Here is a 24,086-nt window from a genome sequence, read left to right as displayed (position 1 = left end):
AGGCGAAAGCAAAAGTTTTCCTTCGTAAGCATATAGATGAAATGTTGAGATTTGAATCTCTTGAAAGAAATATTTGATCATCAAAAGGAAGTTATACTTCCAAATGCTAGAGATGAATGAAGAACAATGAGGTTACAAGAATTCAAGAAAGTAAATGAATACAACTCAGCTTTGTTCACAATATGTTCACAACTCAAGTATTATGGACAAGAAGTTACTCATGAAGATATGTTGCAGCAAACTTACTCTACGTTTCATGCAATAAACATTACCTTGATGAGACAATATCGGTTGAAAAAGTTCACAAAATATTTTGAACTGAATGCATGCCTGCTTGTTGCAAAGCAAAACAATGAGCTCTTGATGAAAAACCATGAATCTCGTCCAACGGGATCAGTAGCACTTCCTAAAGGAAATGCTACAAATATTGATGGTCATCGAAGCAATACATGTGGACAAGGACGTGGTCAAGAACGAGGCAGTGGCTATTTTAATCGAAACCAAAGCCATAATTAGAACCATATTTCTTGTCGTGGACAAGGTAATAATCCTGGTCGTGGCTAGAAAATGAATAATTACCAATCTTCACAAAGAAACAATGTGCATACACAAGTCAAGGTCAAAGTGGCAATGCATGGTGCTGGTGCATCACATAAATATGATGGTTCTTGTTATAGATGTGGTAACACATGCCATTGGTTAAGGACCTATCACACACCTGCACATCTTTGTCAACTTTATCAAGAGTTCATTAAAGAAAAGGAAAATAATCAAACCTCATTGATAATGTTGAATGCACTCCGCTAAGTTTTCTTGATTTCTGCAATGACATCGAAGACATAAACTAAACTTTCTATTATTATTCCAGTAAACATGTTTTTCCTTCCTTTGTTTTTCATATAATTTCTTTCATACAATAAATGACCTTTCTTTATAATAATTATTATGATTATGTTTATTTGTTTATTATTTCTTTCATGTGTGAATTTTAATATGAGTCCAACTGGAGGACAACACCAAGAAAATGTTGGAGATCTATGTATAATAAATATTGTTAGTACGCATACTATTCTAAAGTCAAAGAAATATTTTTCAAAATTAGTACCAACAAAAAAAGTCATATATATATATATACATACATACATATATATATATATATATATATATATATATATATATATATATATATATATTATCAGATCCTACAGACTTGATAGAGGGAACTGGGACAACCCATTTTATATTACCAAATGGTACAAGCTTTTGTATAGAAAATTGTGACAACCCGAAATTTTCATTTGTATAATTTCCACATCCAAACACTCCAAATATTAGTCAAAAATATTTTAATACATTTTTGGCCGGATTTAAGTCAATTTGGTGTTTTATTTTTATTTATTTACGAGAAACGATTAAATAAGTGTCGTAGTTAGTAAAGTGTACACGAGCAAAACAACCCAACACCTTAGCCAAGTGTTCACGGCCAAACAAGAGGTGTTTGGGCCGTAAACACCCTTTCCCCCATGACTCATGCTTATAGCATGAGTTTACTCCTTTTGCCCTCATTCTTACACTCCCACTCAAGAACACAAGGTTTTTCTCTCAACTAAAATAAATTCATCCTTCCAAATCCACCAAAAATGTAAGTTTTCTTCCCTAAATTCATTCATACAACACTAAATCTAGTGTTTCTACATCATTTTCATCCATGGATTTTGATTTTTACTTAGATCTTCAAGCACCTTCAAATCAGCAAGAACACACTAGTGTTTTTGGGTCCTAAAACACCCTTGCAAGCTCCCTCTAAGTAAGTATACCATTCCTATCTGGTTATCTTCTTATTATGCTTACAAATCCATGGAATAAACCCAAGAATATGGGTTTACGGTTTGGGAACATCCTAAAACCGTAAACACCCCAAAAGGGGGTTTTGATGCCCCAAACTCCTTCCAATGCTTGCCTAATGAACTAGGGACTTACATGAATGATCTAAGGACCCTAAAACACGAAAAGGATGGAGTAACTATGAGTTTACCACCATAAACTCATGGGTTTATGGTAGTAAACTCCCAATGAATGTTCAAAAACCGTAAACACCCCAAAAAAGGGGGTTTTGATGCCCTAACTCCCTCTCTAGCATGACTTATGGACTAGGAACTTGCTTGAATGATCTATGAACCCCAAAACTCGAAGCGGATGGAGTAACCATGAGTTTACTGCCATAAACTCATGGGTTTACGGTAGTAAACTCCCCAAAAATGGTCCAAGGACCGTAAACTCCAAAAAGTGGGCAAATCATGCCCTAACCACTTCCTAAGCCCTTGAATCAACCCTAGAACCTTTCTTTGTGAAGAATGAAGCCTTAAAGCACACAAACACACTATCCCCATGAGTTTACGGCCGTAAACTCATGGGGGAAATGGTCCCTCAACCGTAAACTCACATGGGTGGTTATTTGAGGAGTAAACTCCATATTGAGGCCATACACTCCTTAGATGCAACCCTTAGCACTCCTAGCACTTGAAGCAAAGTGATTTCATGCATTAGAGGGTCTTTACTTACTTAATTGGTGATTAAATGACTAATTAGACACCATTGTGTGTCACTACATGTTTCATAGGATCCGTGTGTGTGTTCAAGTCCTCACTTGACACCTAGCATCCCACCCGACAATCCCATCCACTCCAATCACTGCAGGTGAGTTCATACCCCTTAATTAACCTTTAAAATGTTTTTAAATGCTTTTATGGGGGGGGGGGAATACAAGTTGAATCTAACAAGTTATAGTATCAATCATATGTGATTTATAACTTGCAACCAAAAAGGATTTACTATACTTTTAACTGGTTTATCAACAAAATTTGCTTTAAATGTTTTTCAAACTCATCTTCATGTTAAATTGTTATAAAACTATTTCCAAGCTATTTTTAAACCTCTTTTTTTACAAACTATATCTACACCAATATATTTATATAAGTAAGACTTGAAGGACTTAGGAATGATAGCTCGCCTTACTTCCTGTTCTTGTTTGATTGTGGACTTAGGTTATACTGTTATCTGTCCGACTGTCGTTGAATTCTTAGTTATATATTGCATATATTTGTGTTAGATATGAAAGTCTTCACTTAGTTCAATACCTTTGTGTATCAAAGGCATGCAACCAACATTCTATTTAACTATAATAGGTATAGTTAAGGTTACTGCTCATTACCACTATCACTATGACGATCACTATAATTACTACTGTTATGAGTTAATACATGTTAAATACTATGTAAACAGAATACTATATACTATACAAGAGAACACTCAATACACTATACCAAAAATTACATTATACTATAATACAAGAGAATACACAAAAAAACAGAATGTGACACACTATTCCTCTATACGACACTCTACTGTACCTTTACAGTGTAACCAGAGTCTCCTGGAGGGAGAGCGGTCATTATGTGTATAGATCTATACGGGACGGACACTCCCACATCCCGACTGCTAGCTACAGTCCGAGCCAACTAGGCCCACGGATGACAAAATGTCACCACACTACGTGTGACCTGGAGGGTCATCAGCCACTCGATCGTCTATCAGCATGGTTACATACAAGTTCACATTCAGAACTCTAATTAATAAATATAGAATTAAAGGTAAAACAGACTCCCCGAGGTGTATTGTACACTTATCACTGCTTGGAGTCTGCATTTCTATTTCATTCAGCCGGCAGTAAAACTGCTGGGATAAAACATTATTTACCCATTTACTTTACATGAATGAAATCTAAAACTATATTTTTATAGCTAATAGTCTCATTGGGAAAACTTTTACACACTCAAAGGATCAAACTTACAAATAACCAAGTCTTGGTAGAAGACTACTTTTACTGGAAAATATAGGATTTTCTAGGGTTTCACACTATTTTCAAACTTTGATAACAACTTTTATATTATATGATTGTAAACACTTTTATACAAGCAAAGACACTAAATACTTATGAACTCACCAGCTTTATGCTGATACTCGTTTTCAAAATAACTTGTATTCTCAGGTCATCAGTAGGCAGGTACAGATGCAACTTTTGAGAAGACGGAGCACATACAAGACTCCTCTTTATTTCAATTATACTTTTTGGTGTCTAACAAACTGTACAGAACACGTTTGTATTACAATTACTATATTAATGCAATGGATGTTGTTGCTTGTTCTTACTATTATGCATTGTTATGATACTGTACATGACGTCCTCCACCCCAGAATGTATTCCGCCGTTCTCGGATTTGGGGTGTGACAGATTGGTATCAAAGCATTGTTTATAGTGAATCAAGTATATCAACCCGTAAAAGATATACGAACTATAAACACAACGGGATTAAAACACTCTGACCAAGAATATATACTTTTAAATACTAAAATATTTAACTAAGTATATATATACATCCATAAATACAAAGGGTCAGTATCATACTAGAACAAAACAAAAGTATTAAGATTGTTGGACAGCACAATTGGGCTTAGAGACATATAGTCACATCTGGGTGGATGTAGCCTGATCAACTACATTTTCCTAGGAGTGACTAGCATGTGCCTAAGAGTGATTGTGATGTTGCAACAAGTCTAAAAACTTACCAACACTACTACAAGAACGTTAGAATGAGAATACTATAGGAGTATTCTGCAATTCTGTGATTTACATATGTGAGAACTAAAAGGGTCGTTGCGTGTAGGACAATAGTTGCTAAGTGGATACCCTATGGTTACATGTGATTAAGACGCTATAGACTTAGAATCTATGATCTTTGCTTTATTTTCTGTTCCTTGTTTGGTTGTGGATTTAGAGTTAGGATCACTTATTCGAAGGTCTATCCTGTCTCGATTACGTGTAATTGGTATGCATTATGTAGGTATTGGGTCAACTAACACCGATCATCTTATAAGTATCCTAGATTAGTACGTCTATTAACTCTTCTTTCCCCATTCTCGCGTAGATAGCATGGCTGGTTTCCACCTTCCCGACGATCCGTACTATCCAAACTAAGGCAATGGGGGATGGCTCGATGAAGAGCCAGAAGATGATCACCCGATCCCTTTGGATGATCACCGTGCAGAGGGTTTTTCGGATAGCTCTGACTCCGAACCATAAGTCAACAACCTGCCCCCAATAGCTCTAGACCCTAACCCCCGTCCAACATTTCAAGGTCCCACTCCCATGTGGGCCATAACCTTGAACCGATGGAGCGATGAGCAGGGCCAGCCTTTACCTTACAACGGAGACCGAAGTTTCTACAACATAAGCGAGGGAGGTTCAGCTGACAGAGTCTTGCCCATCATGGTCCGTAGGATTGCTAGGAACGTCGAACAAGGTCAAGCAGCCATTGGCAGAGTTGTGGAAATTGATGCCAAGTCTAACCTTAACCACTGTCTGTATCCGCCAGCTGGAAGAAGCCATGGATAGGACTAGGAGGACCAATGAGGCTCTGCAACAACAACTAGCTGCATCCCGAGCCGAAGTTAGGGAACTCCGAGCGTGTCAGAGAGCACAGGAATGACATCTTCAAGAAGTTGTACGCCAACTGGCTGATCTTAGGGTTCGACCAAGACTCGTCGCCAGTAGAAGATGTCAACTTATCTTCCTCTTTTGTTTAAGGAATAGCCTTTTCTTTTCTATGCTCGATAGAGCACTTGTCTGTAAACATTTCTAACTTTGAAAGTACCTTACCTAGGCTCCTAGACTGCCAACATTTTCCTTATGGTTTGATGTAATATCTACTGTTAGGTCACTTTTCCCAAACTCATATTACATCATTAATATCAGTAATATTGGCAGTTACCTACTCCATGGGAAAGTTTATACCTTCGTGTTTCCCTACTCTATTGCTATGACTCTATCGGATAGTTGGACTATGTCGATTTAATCCATGAAACACTCTCATCATGTTTACAACCGATTCTTACCATTGTCATCATATTTATAAATTTTCAGCAAAAGATGCCTCCCTGTAAGCGCCCGAACAGAGGAAAAACTGCGACTCAAACTCCACCTCTACCACCTCCTCCTCCGCAGTTCGATTCGGTGATGTTTCAGACAGCTGTAACCGCAGCTGTGACTGCAGCTATGGCCCAAATGAATTCTGGCGATGCAATTGGAGCTGGAATGGGCACCAAATCTAGACATGGTGAAATCCACGCACGTACGCAGGGGTGCACCTATAAGGATTTCATGAGCTGCAAAACAACATTCTTCAATGGAACCGAAGGGATCATTGCACTGTCCCAATGGATCGAAAGAACCGAAGCCGTCTTTGAGATGTGCTCGTGCCCCGAGGAAAGCAAGATTAAGTTCGCTGCCTCCGAAAGGGCCTTAACATGGTGGAATGGCCATGTCAAATCACTCTCCTTGGTAACAGCCAACGCCATGGGCTGGGACACATTGAAGGACCTGTTGATGAGAGAGTACTGCCCTAGGGGCGAAGTTCAGAAACTCGAGGAGGAACTCTGGAGCCTCAAAATGAAGGGGACCGACATAGTGGCTTATACGGCCAGGTTCTATGACCTGGTAACTATGTGCCCTAACATGTTCCCCACCGAGGGCAAATAGATTGAACGATACATCTGGGGTTTAGTGCCCCCGTATCGAGGGAACGTTTTAGCGTCACGCCCTACGACATTTGACAACGCCAAGGAATTGGCCCAAAGGTTGATTGATCATGAAACTCCCTCCACTCCATCAACAACCACGACGATTGCCATGGCACCGCCCAAATCAACCGACAACAAGAGGAAGCGTTGGGACCGAAAGAAGGGCAAGTCAACTCAATCCTCTTCCAAAAACCAACAGATCGTGGCTGTCCATGCTGCCACTACTCCTGCTGCCCCTGCACCAGCCAAAACATACACAGAGAACCTACCCAAGTGCACCAAGTGCCCTTTCCATCATAACGGCCCTTGCCATGAATTGCAATGCACTAACTGCGACCGGAAGGGCCATACCACCCGGTTTTGCAGATCTCAACCCAAAACCATTTCTCTGGTCCCCGGCTCGGGAGTAAGCCAGGCCTGTTATGGCTGTGGCGAGGTAGGGCATTTCAAGAAAAACTGCCCGAAAGCTGGGAATGCGAGAGGAACAAGGAGACTACTTGCTATTGGCCACAATGAAGCAGTAGCAGACCCCACAGTAGTCACAGGTACATTCCTTCTCGATAACTCTTATGCTTGTATCCTATTCGATAGTGGAGCAGAAAGAAGCTTCGTAAACCAAAACTTTAAACACTTACTTAAGCAATCCCCACAACCACTAAAAGAAACATTCGTCGTAGAAATGGATAACGAAAAGACAGAGAGTTCTAACGAGATCTACATAGGCTGTACCCTCACGCTAGATAATCATTCATTCCTAATCGACCTCATACCAATATAGATCAAGAGTTTCGATGTCATTGTGGGCATGGACTGGTTGAGTATCCATCGTGCTGACATCCTGTGCTTCGACAAAGCAATCCGTCTAAATCTACCGAATAATGAAACTCTGTTAATCTACGGAGACAAACCCAGTACGAGTCTTCGCATCATCTCGAGTATTCAAGCCCATAAGTACTTGTGTAAGGAATATCGTGCATTCCTTGCACACGTCGTCGATACAAGCCAGAACACAAAAGACCTAAAAGACTTCCCTGTAGTATGCGACTTCCCCGATGTCTTTCCAGAAGAGCTACCAGGTTTACCTCCCCAACGTCAGGTCGAGTTAAGGATCGAATTAATTCTAGGAGCTACCCCCGTAGCCAAATCGCCCTATCGTATAGCGCCTGCTGAGATGCAAGAATTGTCCGGTCAACTTAATGAGCTGCTCAGCAAGGGCTTCATAAGACCAAGTTTCTCACCCTGGGGAGCACCGGTCTTGTTCGTAAAGAATAAGTTTGGATCGTTCCGTATGTGCATCGATTAGAGAGAACTCAACAAGCTGACGGTCAAAAATCGCTACCCTCTTCCTCGTATAGACGACCTATTCGACCAACTGCAAGGGGCGAGTTACTTTTCCAAGATCGATCTTAGGTCCGGGTATCATCAGTTACGAGTGCTTGAAGAAGATATCCGGAAAACAGCTTTCCAAACTCGTTACGGACACTACGAGTTCGTAATAATGCCGTTCGAACTGACCAACGCACCCGCAGTATTCATGGATTTAATGAATAGGGTGTGCCGTCCTTACTTGGACTAGTTCACCATCGTCTTCATTGATGACATACTTGTCTACTCTCGAAGTAAGGAGGAGCATAGCGATCATCTACGACGAGTCCTAGAAACCCTACGATCGGAGAGGCTATACACAAAGTTCTCTAAGTGCGAATTTTGGATCCAAAGAGTCGAATTCTTAGGGAACGTGGTTAGCGAAGAAGGGATCCACGTGGACCCATCCAAGATTAAAGCTATTGAGAACTGGTCAGCACCAAAGACGCCTACAGAAATTCGTCAATTTCTAGGCCTCGCTGGCTACTACCGCAGATTCATTCAGAATTTCTCTCGGATCGCGAAACCCCTTACCACATTGACCCAGAAAGGCGTGACCTTTGACTAGGGAGAGAATCAGGAGAAGGCATTCCAAATCCTAAAACGAGCCTTATGCCCCACACCAATACTATCCCTCCCCGAAGGGACAGAAGTTTTCGTGGTATACTGCGATGCATCCAATCAGGGGCTCGGTTGTGTTCTGATGCAACGAGGTAAGTTCATCGCCTATGCCTCAAGACAACTGAAGGCAGACGAGGTCAACTATACCACACACAATCTCGAATTAGGTGTGGTTGTGCTCACTCTAAAGATCTGGAGACACTACCTGTACGGTATGAAGAGCACGATATACACCGACCACAAAATCCTAAAACACATATTCAACCAGAAGGAACTCAATATGAGACAACGATGGTGGGTCGAACTACTCAATGATTACGAATGCGAAATTCGTTATCATCCGGGTAAAGCCAATGTAGTAGCAGACGCCCTAAGCCGGAAAGAACATTCTGGTCGAAGAGTCAAGTCATTAACAATGACTATCCATTCATATCTATCCGCACAGATTAAGGAAGTTCAGCTCGAAGCCTTGAAACCTGAAAATGTGGGGGGATAATCCCTGCGAGGAATGGATAAGAACTTGGAAATCAAGGGTGACGGAGCCTTATATCTCATGGACCGAGTCTGGACACCGCGACACGGTGGTTTTAGAGATTTGGTCATGAAGGAAGCCCACAACACTTGATATTCCGTTCACCCAGGTTTAGATAAAATGTATCTGGATCTTAAAAAGTCATATTGGTGGCCTAACATGAAAGCAGAGATTGCTACCTTCGTGAGTAAATGCCTTACTTGCGCCAAGGTCAAAGTCGAATACCAGAAACCAGCAGGTCTGTTGCAGCAGCCGAAGATACTTGAATGGAAGTGGGAGCAGATCACTATGGATTTCGTAACCAAGCTACCCAAGACAACGGGCGGGCTTGATACCATATGGGTCATCGTCGACAGATTGACAAAGTCCGCGCAATTCCTGTTCATCAAGGAAACATACAAGATGGAGAAACTCACAAGAACATACATTAGGGAGATCGTACAATTTAATGGTGTCCCTATATCTATTATCTCCGATAGAGATAGTAGGTTTACTTCGAGATTTTGACAATCACTGCAAAACGCCTTAGGGACGAGGCTGGACATGAGTACAGCCTACCATCCGCAGACCGATGGACAAAGTGAGAGGACTATCCAAACCCTGGAAGATATGCTGCGACCCTGTATGATCGACTTTGGTAAGGCATGGGTTACCCACTTACCCCTTGTCGACTTTTCCTACAACAACAGTTATCACACGAGCATCAACCCAACTCCATTCGAAGCCCTCTACGGGCGAAAGAGCAGATCCCCTATGTGTTGGGCTGAGGTGGGTGACACCCAGTTAGCTAAAGGATGCGTTCCTGACAACGCTCTCATGGGTCCGGAGATCATTCGAGAAACGACCGAGAAGATCGTACAGATTCGTGAACGACTAAAAGTCGCTAGAGAAGTAGAGATCGACAGAAAAGCTACGCAGACAAACAAAGAAAACCCTTGGAGTTCCATGTGGGAGACCGAGTCCTTTTGAAAGTCTCACCCTATAAGGGCACGATACGCTTTGGAAAGCGTGGAAAGCCGAATCCAAGATACATAGGGCCTTTCGAGATTCTCGCTAGAATTGGCCCCATAGCTTACAAACTTAACCTACCCCACGAACTCAGTAACATACATCCTACCTTCCACGCCTCGAACTTGAAAAAGTGCCTATCCGACGAGACTCTCGTAATCCCACTAGACGAGATCGAGATCAACGAGAGCCTCATCTTCGTGGAAGAACCTATGGAAATTATGGATCGGGAGGTCAAACGAACGAAACTAAGCCGCATCCCAATTGTGAAGGTTCGCTGGAATGCCAAGCGAGGACCGGAATACACTTGGAAACGCGAGGATCAAATGAAACTTAAATATCCTCATCTTTTTGCTTAGTTTTGTGTAATAACTTAGTTGTTGAACTCTGATTTCGGGACGAAATTCCCTCTAACGGGGGGATGATGTGACAACCCGAAATTTTCATTTGTATAATTTCCACATCCAAACACTCCAAATATTAGTCAAAAATATTTTAATACATTTTTGGCCGGATTTAAGTCAATTTGGTGTTTTATTTTTATTTATTTATGAGAAACGATTAAATAAGTGTCGTAGTTAGTAAAGAGTACCCGGGCAAAACAACCCAACACCTTAGCCAAGTGTTCACGGCCAAACAAGAGGTGTTTGGGCCGTAAACACCCTTTCCCCCATGACTCATGCTTATAGCATGAGTTTACTCCTTTTGCCCTCATTCTTACACTCCCCACTCAAGAACACAAGGTTTTTCTATCAACTATCATAAATTCATCCTTCCAAATCCACCAAAAATGTAAGTTTTTGTGACATCCCCATTTTCACGGCCAGAAAAGATCGATTTGTTTATGCTTTGTTTTATAAAATCAGAGTAACCTTTTAAAGAAAACAGTTGCAGAATTTGTTCCCAAAACAAAATATGATAAAAATTATCAAAGCATTTCTTTAAAGAAATGTATTTTCATTATATAACAAAATCTCGGGATGTCATGTTCAATACAGACCAAAAGCATAAACAGAACAAAATAGACCTTACAACAGTTATTCATAACTACTGGCCTATAATCCAAAATCTCTCGTCAAGTCCACCAACTTATACTCTTGTGCCATTACCTGTAATGCACAGAAAACTAAGTGGGTCGGTCTTGGGAGCCTGGTGAGCATATAGGGTTTTCAACCCACAATAATATAATTATTATATTTAATTATCAAACAATCAATCCAATTATCCACCCCCATTATCTCCATTTATTTCTTAAAGATTTATCCTAAGAACCGATTACCCTTCTCCCATTCATTCCTAAGAATTTCCCTAAGGAACTGGCACAAAGTCTAGTGCTGCCAAGGTTCTTAGATTACCTCTGGTGAACACGCATTTCACAATAATTAATGAACACCTAACGAACACTTAGTTCCAATATTACCCACTGAACACCTAGTTCACAAACACTTAATGAACACTTAGTTCAAATATTCCTGATGAACACTAAGTTTAAATATCTAACGAACACTTAGTTCGAATATCCCTGGTGAACCCAATCACCTAAGGAACACAGAGAATGAAAGCTCTTAGTTTAAACAACGCGATAATAAAGTATATCTCGATCCTGCTAAACCACTAATGTTATAAACACATATAAATTATATTTCTAAAACAATATATCCCATCCCGTCGATCCCCACATACTGACCCTATACAATGATCTTACGAGATCTAGCCTAAGGAATCGATATGAACCACAAACTGACGAAGCTGCTTCGGAAATTCCCTGGCAGCAAACGAGGATCAATAAAGACATTAATTGAGGGGAATGGAATAAGTTTCACCACGAACCTTCGTTCGTAAAAGAAAGAACCACAAGACATTTTAAGTCAGGGGTAGTTATCTAGATAACAATGCCTAGGTGTGGTCTGACTATCATGAGGTATTATACCCCCAAACTTTACCTATCCTAGCATCGAACTTTGCCTAGCAGTGGCCTGAATACATGAGGTATTTCACCCCCAGACGCACCCTATCCAGCAATATAACACCAGACATACCTATCAATGGTCTATAACCGACACACTTTATTAGGCTGTCTACGAAGTTCCCTTAATTACTTCGTGAAAGAAAACACTGACATATGAAGCTCAGTCGATCACTTCATAAAAGAAACGCTGACTCCAAAGCTCTCTCAAAATAAAAGTGTGGGGAAATACTACTAGAGTACTCCCGTATGCTCCCGTAGCCGACACACAAGATTGTCAAAAAGACTTTGTACATGATAGTACTTCTGGCACATTATAGTACTATGGTATGCGAAAGAATCATACCCGAGAACATAATAGTACCCTGGCACAAGCATCACCCAAGACACAGAGCTTTGAAAAAGACTTCGTACATAAAATGTACTTCTATACGTAGGACGTACTCCACCGATCATCAATCTCACAAAACACGTACTCTTAATAAGAGGCTACCCAATGTCCAAACTTAATTGAACTAAACATCCCTATTTAAGTCTTAACCCATCACTAGGCAAGCCTACAATGCTTATAATCAATTTTCGATATTAATTCCGTTTAGGCAATGCTAACTAGTGTATACTTAACACAGAGTTTTAAGTAATAATATCATATATTCACATCTTAACACATATTGAACCATAACTGATTCGCACGTTGTATATCATCAAATATATCTAACTCGTATTTCGGACAATAGCAAATACTTTACATACATATGTATATTCCGTACTTTAGTCAATACACGTATAAAATTCACGTTCCTAAAAGGGACTATACGCATGATACCTTATCGTATGAACACATAATTCAAAAATACATAATCCGTACTCTCGGATCTAAATTTTACCTCCTTATCTAATCCATATTCCCGGATCTAAAACTAACCTCTTGATTTGATCCATACTCTCAGATCTAAAACTAACCTCTTGATTTGATCCATACTCTCAGATCTAAAACAAGTTTATCTCTTTACCCTTTTATCTCCTGGTCCAACCCATCTTTTATCACCTACCAACAACCTCATCTACTCACGTTCTACCCAACATATTTTTTTAGATACAAAATACATATATAGTTTAATCATTAAAACTTATATAATTTATCCATTCCATAATCATCTCGAATAAACAACGATATATTATACTCATAGCACGTATTTCATAGTAAATACTTAATATTTATTCGTAAGAAGAAAGTGACTACACACTCACTTGATTAGAAGATGATCGGACAACACTACGACTTGTAGAAGTAGTATTCTTCGATAGATCTGGAAGATCTTCACAAAAACCGGGCTACTCGCGGGCAGAGATTCGGCTCGGGAATAACGCTCTTCGTGATCCTCGGTGCTTCGGATCTTGCTTCGGGGCTCGAGAATGATACCGGGGCTTCAGGATATGATTGGCATGCAAATCGAGGCAAAAACTAGAGAGAAGAAAGAGTTTGAACAAGAGAAAATGGTTGATCTCGGTTTCTATTTATAGGCTGCTGGGTCTGGGATTACGCTGGGCGTAACTTGGTTACGCTAGGCGTACTTCGACGTCACTGCATGCGTCATTCGGTGGCACTCGAGTATTGGTCAGGCAACTTGCACCCTTCTGAGTACGCTGGGCGTACTCAAATTACGCTCGGCGTAATTTGACTCGTCAAACTTCTAAATTGCGTAACTTTCGCATACGAGCGCTGTTTTTGACGTTCTTTATATCCACGCGTAGGTCAGACCATACTCTACAACTTTCATTTAGACTCTATCGGCTAATTTTGACTTTTATTTTTATTATTTATATTTAGTAGGCCGGGACAGAAAAACTTCGTTATAAATTCATAACTTCTTCATCCGATGTCCGTTTTCGCCTATCTTATTATCGTCTCACTACAATTGATGAGTTATTTGATTCTCGTTTAGATTGTTTCGGCTAAAAACCGCTCGATCTCAAATCGAGTATTTGGGCTGCATACTGCCAAGCTGAAACTTAGAAAAATCATAACTTCCTCATACGAAGTCAGATTTGGACGTTCTTTTTATGCACGCTCACAGTTTAACGAACCCTATGACTTTCGTTTAGATCGCTAAGGCTAAATATCGCTCTAACGTAAATTCACTATTTACGTCGCGCTGCGTCGAGTCGGTTCTGTTGCAAAACTTCGACAGGTCATAACTTCTTCATTATAACTCGGATTTCGGCGTTCTATATATACACGGAAACCTTGTAACATATACTATAACTTAGTTGAGATTATTCATTCTAAATAATCCTTCATCAAAAATCCATTTTGACGCCTATCGTCTCTAAATTACTAGCCCAGATCTACGTGCGTTACAATTTTTTTCCCTAAATTCATTCATACAACACTAAATCTATTGTTCCTACATCATTTTCATACATGGATTTTGATTTGTACTTAGATCTTCAAGCACCTTCAAATCACCAAGAACACACTAGTGTTTTTGGGTCCTAAAACACCCTTGCAAGCTCCCTCTAAGTAAGTAAACCATTCCTATCTAGTTATCTTCTTATTATGCTTACAAATCCATGGAATAAACCCAAGAATATGGGTTTACGGTTTGGGAACATCCTAAAACCGTAAACACCCCAAAAGGGGGTTTTGATGCCCCAAACTCCTTCCAATGCTTGCCTAATGAACTAGGGACTTACATGAATGATCTAAGGACCCTAAAACACGAAAAGGATGGAGTAAATATGAGTTTACCACCGTAAACTCATGGGTTTACGGTAGTAAACTCCCAATGAATGTTCAAAAACCGTAAACACCCCAAAAAGGGGGTTTTGATGCCCTAACTCCCTCTCTAGCATGACTTATGGACTAGGAACTTGCTTGAATGATCTATGAACCCCAAAACTCGAAGCGGATGGAGTAACCATGAGTTTACTGCCATAAACTCATGGGTTTACGATAGTAAACTCCCCAAAAATGGTCCAAGGACCGTAAACTCCAAAAAGTGGGCAATTCATGCCCTAACCACTTCTTAAGCCCTTGAATCAACCCTAGAACCCTTCTTTGTGAAGCATGAAGCCTTAAAGCACACAAACACACCATCCCCATGAGTTTACGGTCATAAACTCATGGGGGAAATGGTCCCTCAACAGTATACTCACATAGGGTGGTTATTTTAGGACTAAACTCCATATTGAGGCCATACAGTTCTTAGATGCAACCCGTAGCACTCCTAGCACTTGAAGCAAAGTGATTTCATGCATTAGAGGGTCTTTAATTACTTAATTGGTGATTAAATAACTAAGTAGACACAATTGTGTGTCACTACATGTTTCATAGGATCCGTGTGTGTGTTCAAGTCCTCACTTGACACATAGCATCTTACCCGACAATCCCATCCACACCACTCACTGCAGGTGAGTTCATACCCCTTAATTAACCTTTCAAATGTTTTTAAATGCTTTTATGGGGGGGGGGGAATACAAGTTGAATCTAACAAGTTATAGTATCAATCACATGTGATTTATAACTTGCAACCAAAAAGGATTTACTATACTTTTAAATGGTTTATCAACAAAATTTGCTTTAAATGTTTTTCAAACTCATCTTCATGTTAAACTGTTATAAAACTATTTCCAAGATATTTTTAAACCTCTTTGTTTACAAACTATATCTTCACCAATATATTTATATAAGTAAGACTTGAAGGACTTCGGACTGATAGCTCGCCTTACTTCCTGTTCTTGTTTGATTTTGGACTTATGGTATACTGTTATCTGTCCGACTGTCGTTGAATTCTTAGTTATATATTGCATATATTTGTGTTAGATATGAAAGTCTTCACTTCGTTCAATACCTTTGGGTATCAAAGGCATGCAACCAACATTCTATTTAACTATAATAGGTATAGTTAAGGTTACTGCTCATTACCTCTATCACTATGACGATCACTATAATTACTACTGTTATGAGTTAATACATGTTAAATACTATGTAAACAGAATACTATATACTATACAAGAAAACACTCAATACACTATACCAAAAATTACATTATACTATAATACAAGAGAATACACAAAAACAGAATGTGACACACTATTCCTCTATACGACACTCTACTGTACCTTTACAGTGTAACCAGAGTCTTCTGGAGGGAGAGCGAGCATTATGTGTATAGATATATACGGGACCGACACTCCCACATCCTGACTGCTAGCTACAGTCCGAGCCGACTAGGCCCACGGATGACAAAATGTCACCACACTACGTGTGACCTGGAGGGTCATCAACCACTCGATCGTCTATCAGCATGGTTACATACGAGTTCACATTTGAACCTCTAATTAATAAATATAGAATTAAAGGTAAAACAGACTCCCCGAGGTGTATTGTACACTTATATCTACTTGGAGTCTGCATTTCTATTTCATTCAGCCGACAGTAAAACTGCTGGGATAAAACATTATTTACCCATTTACTTTACATGAATGAAATCTAAAACTATATTTTTATAGCTGATAGTCTCATTAGGAAAACTTTTACACACTCAAAGGATCAAACTTACAAATAACCAAGTCTTGGTAGAAGACTACTTTTACTGGAAAATATAGGATTTTCTAGGGTTTCACACTATTTTCAAACTTTGATAACAACTTTTTTCATTATATGATTGTAAACACTTTTATACAAGCAAAGACACTAAATACTTATGAACTCACCAGCTTTATGTTGATACTCGGTTTCAAAATAACTTGTATTCTCAAGTCATCAGTAGGCAGGTACAGATGCAACTTTTGAGAATATGGAGCACATACAAGACTCCTCTTTATTTCGATTATACTTTTTGGTGTCTAACAAACTGTACAGAACACGCTTGTATTACAATTACTATATTAATGCAATGGATGTTGTTGTTTGTTCTTACTATTATGCATTGTTATGATATTGTACATGACGTCCTCCACCCCAGAACATATTCCGCCGTTCTCGGTTTTTGGGTGTGAGAAAAATGCCTTATTTTCTCCAAAGTCTAATAGAAATTTGCTAAGTTTCAATGACATATATTTCAATGGACACAAAACTATGACTATTGAAAATAAGAAATATATGTATATTATACACAAAAATCATGTGCTTGAACAACTACCAACACTTGATTTTGTATATATATACAAATGATTGAATCAAATATGGTAGTCAAAGAAAAACATTGTGATCCTGGGACATTCAGTTTATGACATGATAGGTTGGTCCACCCAGGATTAATAATAATGTTGTAACACCCTTAAAATTCATGAAATATTTAAACTCTTTTAACCAACCAGAAATCATATTTATTTACAACATAGTTTTCAAAATATGTTTAATATCAGAGTTTTCCCAAAATCATAACACAAAACACGAGGAGGTGTAGGATCAAGCCTTCGCCTTCCCGCGATCATCTGAGGTACCTGAAACATGACCCAAAACTGTAAGCCCAAAGCTTAGTGACATGCCCTTCTCACTCATGTACTCCAACCTACGATGCCACAACTCTTTCTTGTCATCACCTTCATTTAAGGATTGGGAGATAGCCATCGTTCCCATTACCGAACTGCCTTCTAAGATATAGATCCCTCCACGATTCATCTTCCCTTTCATTATAACCAAAGAGCCTTTGGTCACTTTGACCCAGTCGCCTTCACCAGCGTACCTCATCCCATTCTTAGCCAGTATGCCAAGAGGAATTATATTCTTCCGAAGTTCTGGAATGTACCAACAATATAACTTCCTGACCATGCCATCATGCATCTTGATCTGCACCATGCCACTACCTTTGATACTGCTCACACAATCATCATCTATCTTGACAGTGCCATCCCACTCTTTAAAAGAGTCGAACCAGTCACGATTATACGTCATGTGATAGGATGCTCCAGAATCCAATACCTAAGCATCAGCAGAACTTGATGTACACACAATCAGTACATCACCCATCTTCCCCTTCATCAGAACTTTCCTGAACCACAACGACAATGTTATTGCTACTTGATTCACTCTTGGACTTCCCATTCCTCAGTTGTGGACAATTTCATTGAAGTTCCCCTTCTCTTTACAGTTATAGAATTTCATGTTTGATGAACGTTTAGACTTTGATTTTGAATGTGATCTCCCTCTGTTTCCCATTTCCTCTCTTCCTTCCTCCCTCTCCCTGCAAACAAACTGAAACTGGACACCTCCTTTCCACATGAAACTTTTCTTTTCAATTCCTTGGACATCAGAGAGTCTTTCACATCATTCACAGTGATCGTTGTCCTACCATAAAGCATGGTATCAATGAAATTCTCATATGATTTAGGAAGCAAACATAAGAGAATGAGCGCCGGATTTTCATCTTCAATCTTCACATCAACACCTTGTAGATCCAAGATTGTACGATTGAAGTTATCCAGATGATCTTTCACTTGAGCACTTTCAGACATTCTGAGAGTGTAAAACATTTGCTTCTGATACAACCTGTTCGTCAGTGGGTTGTTCTGGTACTTGTCACAAAGTTTAGCCCAGAGCCCAGAAACAGTTGTTTGATCCACAGCCTCTGTCAGTACTTCATCTGTCAAGCTCAATAGAATGGCACTATGTGCCTTCATCAGAATATCCACCTTCTTATCAGTCACCATGTGCTTTGGCAGTTTTGCCTCTCCTTCCAGTGCCGCCGCACATCCTTGTTGAACAAGAAGAGCCCTCATCTTCACCTTCCACAAAAGTGAAGTCATTTGAGCCATCGAACTTCTCTAAATCAAACATGTGAGTAGACATCTTCAATCACAGGAATACAAACCGCAACACCGATACCACTTGTTAGGAAGTAAAGCGGGTAACTAGCAAAACCAAAAGCACACAAGACACAACATTTACGTGGTTCGGTCAAGGAGACCTATGTCTACGAGCATGCAGGAGTATTCTTTATTTCAGAGTTCTCAACACAGAGGTTACAAGTACAATTACATGGAGATTCGCCTACCACTCTAGAATTCAAGATACTAAATGAACTAGCATGCATCCCTATTTATACTTGAGGGATTAGACCTAAAACCCTAATGGGCCAAGCCCATTGGCACATAGGCCCATGAAGGGTGTTAGCGAATCACAATCCGCCATGCAGCATCTTCTGGAACATTCTTAAGCATTATCATCTTCTAGGCAAACTTGAATCAATATGGCACAACAAAGGAATCAATACGACGCATCATGTACCAAGATGGTCCATGATGACGCAATAGCTTCTTCATGGCGCAACAACTAGGGGTGTGTATGGGGCGGTTTGGTTTGGTTATTGGTCAAAACCGAACCATAACCATTATGATTGGTTAATGCATTTTGGTAACCATTGGGTATGGTTAATATTGGTTATGGTTAATGGTTTTGGTTAATGGTTAATATTGGTTAACCATAATGTTCAAAATAATATAAATGACGAAAGTATAGTGGCAGAAAAAATGAAAAGAGAATACAAAAATTCCTCGGCACCAATGTTTGTAATGTAGCTTATAGTAATATAATAAAATGTGTATCTTTGATACTCAGAGTGAGATAACACATAGTCACATTCAAAATCAAAAACATTTAATAAAAAGTATAAAACATTAAAAAAATTGACATTAATAACTTCATATATTGATAATCGATATTAACATTAAAATAAATCCAAACATTCATACACATTCAATGCGATTAAATAAAAAACTATAAAATAAAATAGCTAAACGTTTATATTACGTATTATCTGGATAAAAAAAATCAATCACTCATATACATTCAATGTGATTAAGTCATAAACATTAAATAAAAAAAGAAAATTTAAAAAAAATACATTCTTAATATATCACACGGTGAAGAAGAACCAAAAATTTAACTTACCTAGAAGTTTTGATTATAAACTAAAAAATCTTTCGAATAGAACTATAAAGTCAAATCAATCTTTGATTAGGATTAACGGTGTGAGAAGCCTCCTACTAGGATTATGAGTGTGAAGATTAAACTAATTATGAATAATGTTTACAAATTATAGAATTAGCCGATTAAGAATTACAACATTAATCAATAATCTAACTCAATGCATAATTGGAAAATTGTATGTGTCTGAATGATCTGCGTGATCATTCTTTGATGGTTTGATTGCACGTTCGTCTCATGATAAGTGAGGATTAATGAATTATATTTTGAAATTTTAATGGGTCTTAAATAAGTTTGACTATATTATTTTATATATAATCCATAATTTTTATGTATTAAAATATAAAGTTAGCGGTTCGGTTAATAATGGTTTGGTTAACCTATAAAACCATAACCAAACCATTTGTTATCGGTTAACAAAAATTAGAAACCGAACGAACAGTTTTTAAAACAGTTCGGTTATTATGGTTCGGTTATATCGGTTAATTTGGTTATGGTTCGGTTTTTCAGTTATTATGCTCACCCCTAACAACAACCCTAGTGAAACATCCCAAAAATCATGACCAAAATTTCGTTTGAAACCATTAAATATAAACCGTAGTTATCAACCATTCCATCAAAACATGATTCAAAGTATTTCAAAACATTATTATCAGAATTTCCACATCAAGAAATCAAAGTAAACATCCCAGGCTAACATCATGGTGTGTGCAATGCAGTCATCCCGGACTCTTTTCTTTGCAATTGGAAGTACCTAAAACCAAAACTGAAATTCTTCTGCACAAAGCTTAGTGAGTCTCCCCAAACTACCACATACCATACACATAATCACATAAATTGGGCCCCCGCTCGACATCAGACAGTATCTAACATCAGGCCCCACCTGGCATCAGGTCCCGCTCGGTATACAGATCTGTTTCTCCCAGGCCCCACTTGTCACTGGGCCCGCCCATTATACACATAAAAACAATATCATATAATCATGCTAGCACATAAAGAATCATACACAGTACTACATATTCTAGTCCTAAGGCCCCTACTCTACTAGTGAAGAGATACATGACCCCGCCCACACTCACCTCCCTACTAGGCACATACAAGTATCACAAAGACAACTAGTATAACTAAATATGCATACATTCCTCGGGTACCACCTGGCATCGGACCGTAGTACGGAAATATACATATAATCATTCCTCGGGCGCCGCCCGACATCATACCGTAATCGGGAAAGCATACAGACATCCTCAGGCATCTCTCGACATCGGATCGTAATCCGAAAATGTAAAATACAGACACATGTCAAAATCATGAAGACATCAAGCATACCAACAATCCTCGGGCACCGCCCAAAATCGGATCGTTATCCGGAAAAACATAAACATATATACGGACCGACATTGGTGCCGTCGACTCATTCAAACATGAGGAAACTCACCTCGAAAAGCTGAATCTCATGGATAATCCTTTTGCTGCTAGCTGGCAGATCCGTGAACTGCTGATCTCTCAACTCCCCGAGCTACCATTACCAAAATAAAACTTAGTCTAGAAACCAATAATCCTCCTTAGGGTAAAATGACCATTTTACCCCTGATCTAATTTGGTCCATGCCTAATGTCCAAAACCATAATATTAAAGGCCCAATACTAGGCAGACTTCCCAAGCCCACTAGTGGCCCACTAATGGCCCAATTTACTAAATTGGGCCCAAGCTCTCTAATGGGCCTTACCCTAAAGCCCAAACATATTCTTAGCCCAAAATATCTGACTTCTGATGGCCCATGAAGGTCCAAAGCTAAGGAGTCCAATGAATGGCCCAAACAACGCAAAGCCCAAATCTGTTGAGTATGCAGGGCGTACTCCTCTGTATGTTAAGCGTACATACTATATGGCTTGTACGTTGCGCGTACATGCATGTATGCCCAACATACTACTCTATTAAGCCATTTCTACCATTAAGCACTTAATACTTTATTCCGAAGGCTAAAATCACAGATCCAAGTCCTCTTCAATGTTTTAATCCATAAAGTCACTGACTTGGTGACTTTATATAATCCACATGAACCCAAACACAAAGTATAGCAATCTACTTCAATGAATATGGCCATAACTCTTGCATGAACCCATTTAGATCTTCAAGATGGCAACTTTCTGCCTTAGGGACTCATATAGCACAAAGGGTGGCAACCTAAGCTTAGAAACGGATTTGGAACCATAAAGTTCCATTCTTGGGACCCAAAAGGTCCAAAAACTCATCATAAAAGACCTAATGCACTCAAGGATCAAGTTCACGATTTTATAGCTTGAAAAAGTCTGAAATGAAGCAACAATCCCAGATCTACAACTTCTCCTTTGAACCACCACCTTGCTATGTTCTTCACTTCCTTTGAGAATGGATCCACAACACCGAAATGCTCTCAAAAGGCCTTCTAAGCTCCAAGATCACTCAAGTATGGATTAGGGTTTTGTAGTAGCTTCTTTAGGGTGAAAGGGAGGTTGAACATTGAGGCATAATGTTCCTTATATAGTGTCAAACCCTAAAATTAGGGTTTTGATCTAAATGGAGTACGCCCCGCGTACCTCTTAGTACGCCCGACGTACTCACAAACAACCCACAACCATATAACTTTATACACTGGGCGTAACCCAGCTTACGTTTGGTGTTCCTAGCCAGACACGTGCATACATCCCTTTCATGCACGAGACTTATCTGCCAAACATTTCCATTAGGGGCTAAATTTGCCAAAACCTTCAAAGTGTTATAACTTCGTCGTTCTAAGTCCGTTTCCGACAAACTTTATATCCATGGAAAAATGATGAGAATTCCTACGCTTCTAACAACTCCTTACTACCTAAATACTTTCTGAACAAGAAACCAAAATCCCTAGAAGACTGAGATATCAAATTACAGTTATACCCTTGGCCTCCGTAAACACAATCAACACTTGGTTCACGAATACCCGAACACCCACATCCGAAACGGGCCAAATCCTTCCTTTCCTAAGGCCCTAACCCTTATGACAACTGATGATTGGGCCTAAGCCCCTAGCAACAAAGTACGTTTAAAACCAGGTGTTACAACTCTACCCCACTTAAATTAAATTTTGTCTTCGAAATCCTTCCTTACTATCAACCACACCCTGGTAAGTGATCTGAAGAATGCAACCTATGATTCTATGCTTAGAAAATCTTCTAAAGACAACTAAAAGCCACCCGAACTTCCATCCCAAAGAAAGAGAACTTCGAGCTTCCGAAAATCACTTTTGCCTCCCTAGAGTCTGAATCCATACTGGTCTGTCTCCTTGACAGACTGCTCACGCATAACCATCTGCAGGACAGTTATACTTGACAGAAGGGTCATATAATCCTTCGAGTAGAAGATTCATCCCTATAACAGTTAGACTCAAACGAGAGCTACACAACAAGGTTAAATCAATTAATCTGAGATTATTTGATCCAATTGTAAGCGTCTTAGCACTTTCGGTCCGCAAGCTACTCCACACACAAGAGTCCTCACGTCACTATTTCTTCCCGAACATCCTGCTGCCTCTTATCTACTTTCCGAAGGAACTGACACCTCCCAGGTCCCAAATTATCTGTCAACTATCTGGAATACCAGATTCCCACCTGGTTTTTGAGCCAATGAACACCCTCTTAGTCGCTCCCCGTGACTTCCGAAGAAAACTTCGGCTACCGAAAATTTCCCTATCCACATTGACAATCTTGGCTCTATAAATCATGTGATCCCCGAACCATACCTTGACCCAACGGTCACTGCCAGGTCCTACCTGAATTGCTATAAGCACACAGGCCTCAGACATGGGTCCCTCCCAAACCATATCACGGAGCGGCCTTGCCCACAGGTCCCACCTATCTAGGACTACATACGTCCAAATCCACCTTGAATCCCGTCGACCTATCCCTTCCTCGAACATAGTCTTACCGATGATTACCAATCCGAACATATCCAAAATCAAGTACTCACGCGGTCTGGGATCTTGACTGAACTCGCGTCCTGATAGGAAT

At 39.6% G+C, this 24,086-nt stretch overlaps 1 protein-coding gene across 1 annotated transcript; it reads left to right on the top strand.

Annotated features, from left to right (window-relative positions):
- The first annotated feature begins 126 nt into the window (after window positions 1-126).
- LOC111880591 (uncharacterized) lies at window positions 127-516 on the top strand. Its single transcript, XM_023877022.1, has one exon. It carries the CDS (start codon window positions 127-129, stop codon window positions 514-516), a length of 390 nt encoding a protein of 129 aa, XP_023732790.1.
- Window positions 517-24,086: the final 23,570 nt, after the last annotated feature.

The sequence above is a fragment of the Lactuca sativa genome, chromosome 5 (genome assembly GCF_002870075.4).
Source record: "Lactuca sativa cultivar Salinas chromosome 5, Lsat_Salinas_v11, whole genome shotgun sequence".
Taxonomy (NCBI): Eukaryota; Viridiplantae; Streptophyta; class Magnoliopsida; order Asterales; family Asteraceae; genus Lactuca; species Lactuca sativa.
The sequence above is the reverse complement of the archived record's forward strand: the minus strand, read 5'-3'. Positions and strand labels throughout refer to the sequence as shown.

Coding starts and splice junctions, on each gene's coding strand:
- LOC111880591 (XM_023877022.1), top strand. CDS start 127: ATGAGGTTACAAGAATTCAAGAAAGTAAATGAATACAACTCAGCTTTG.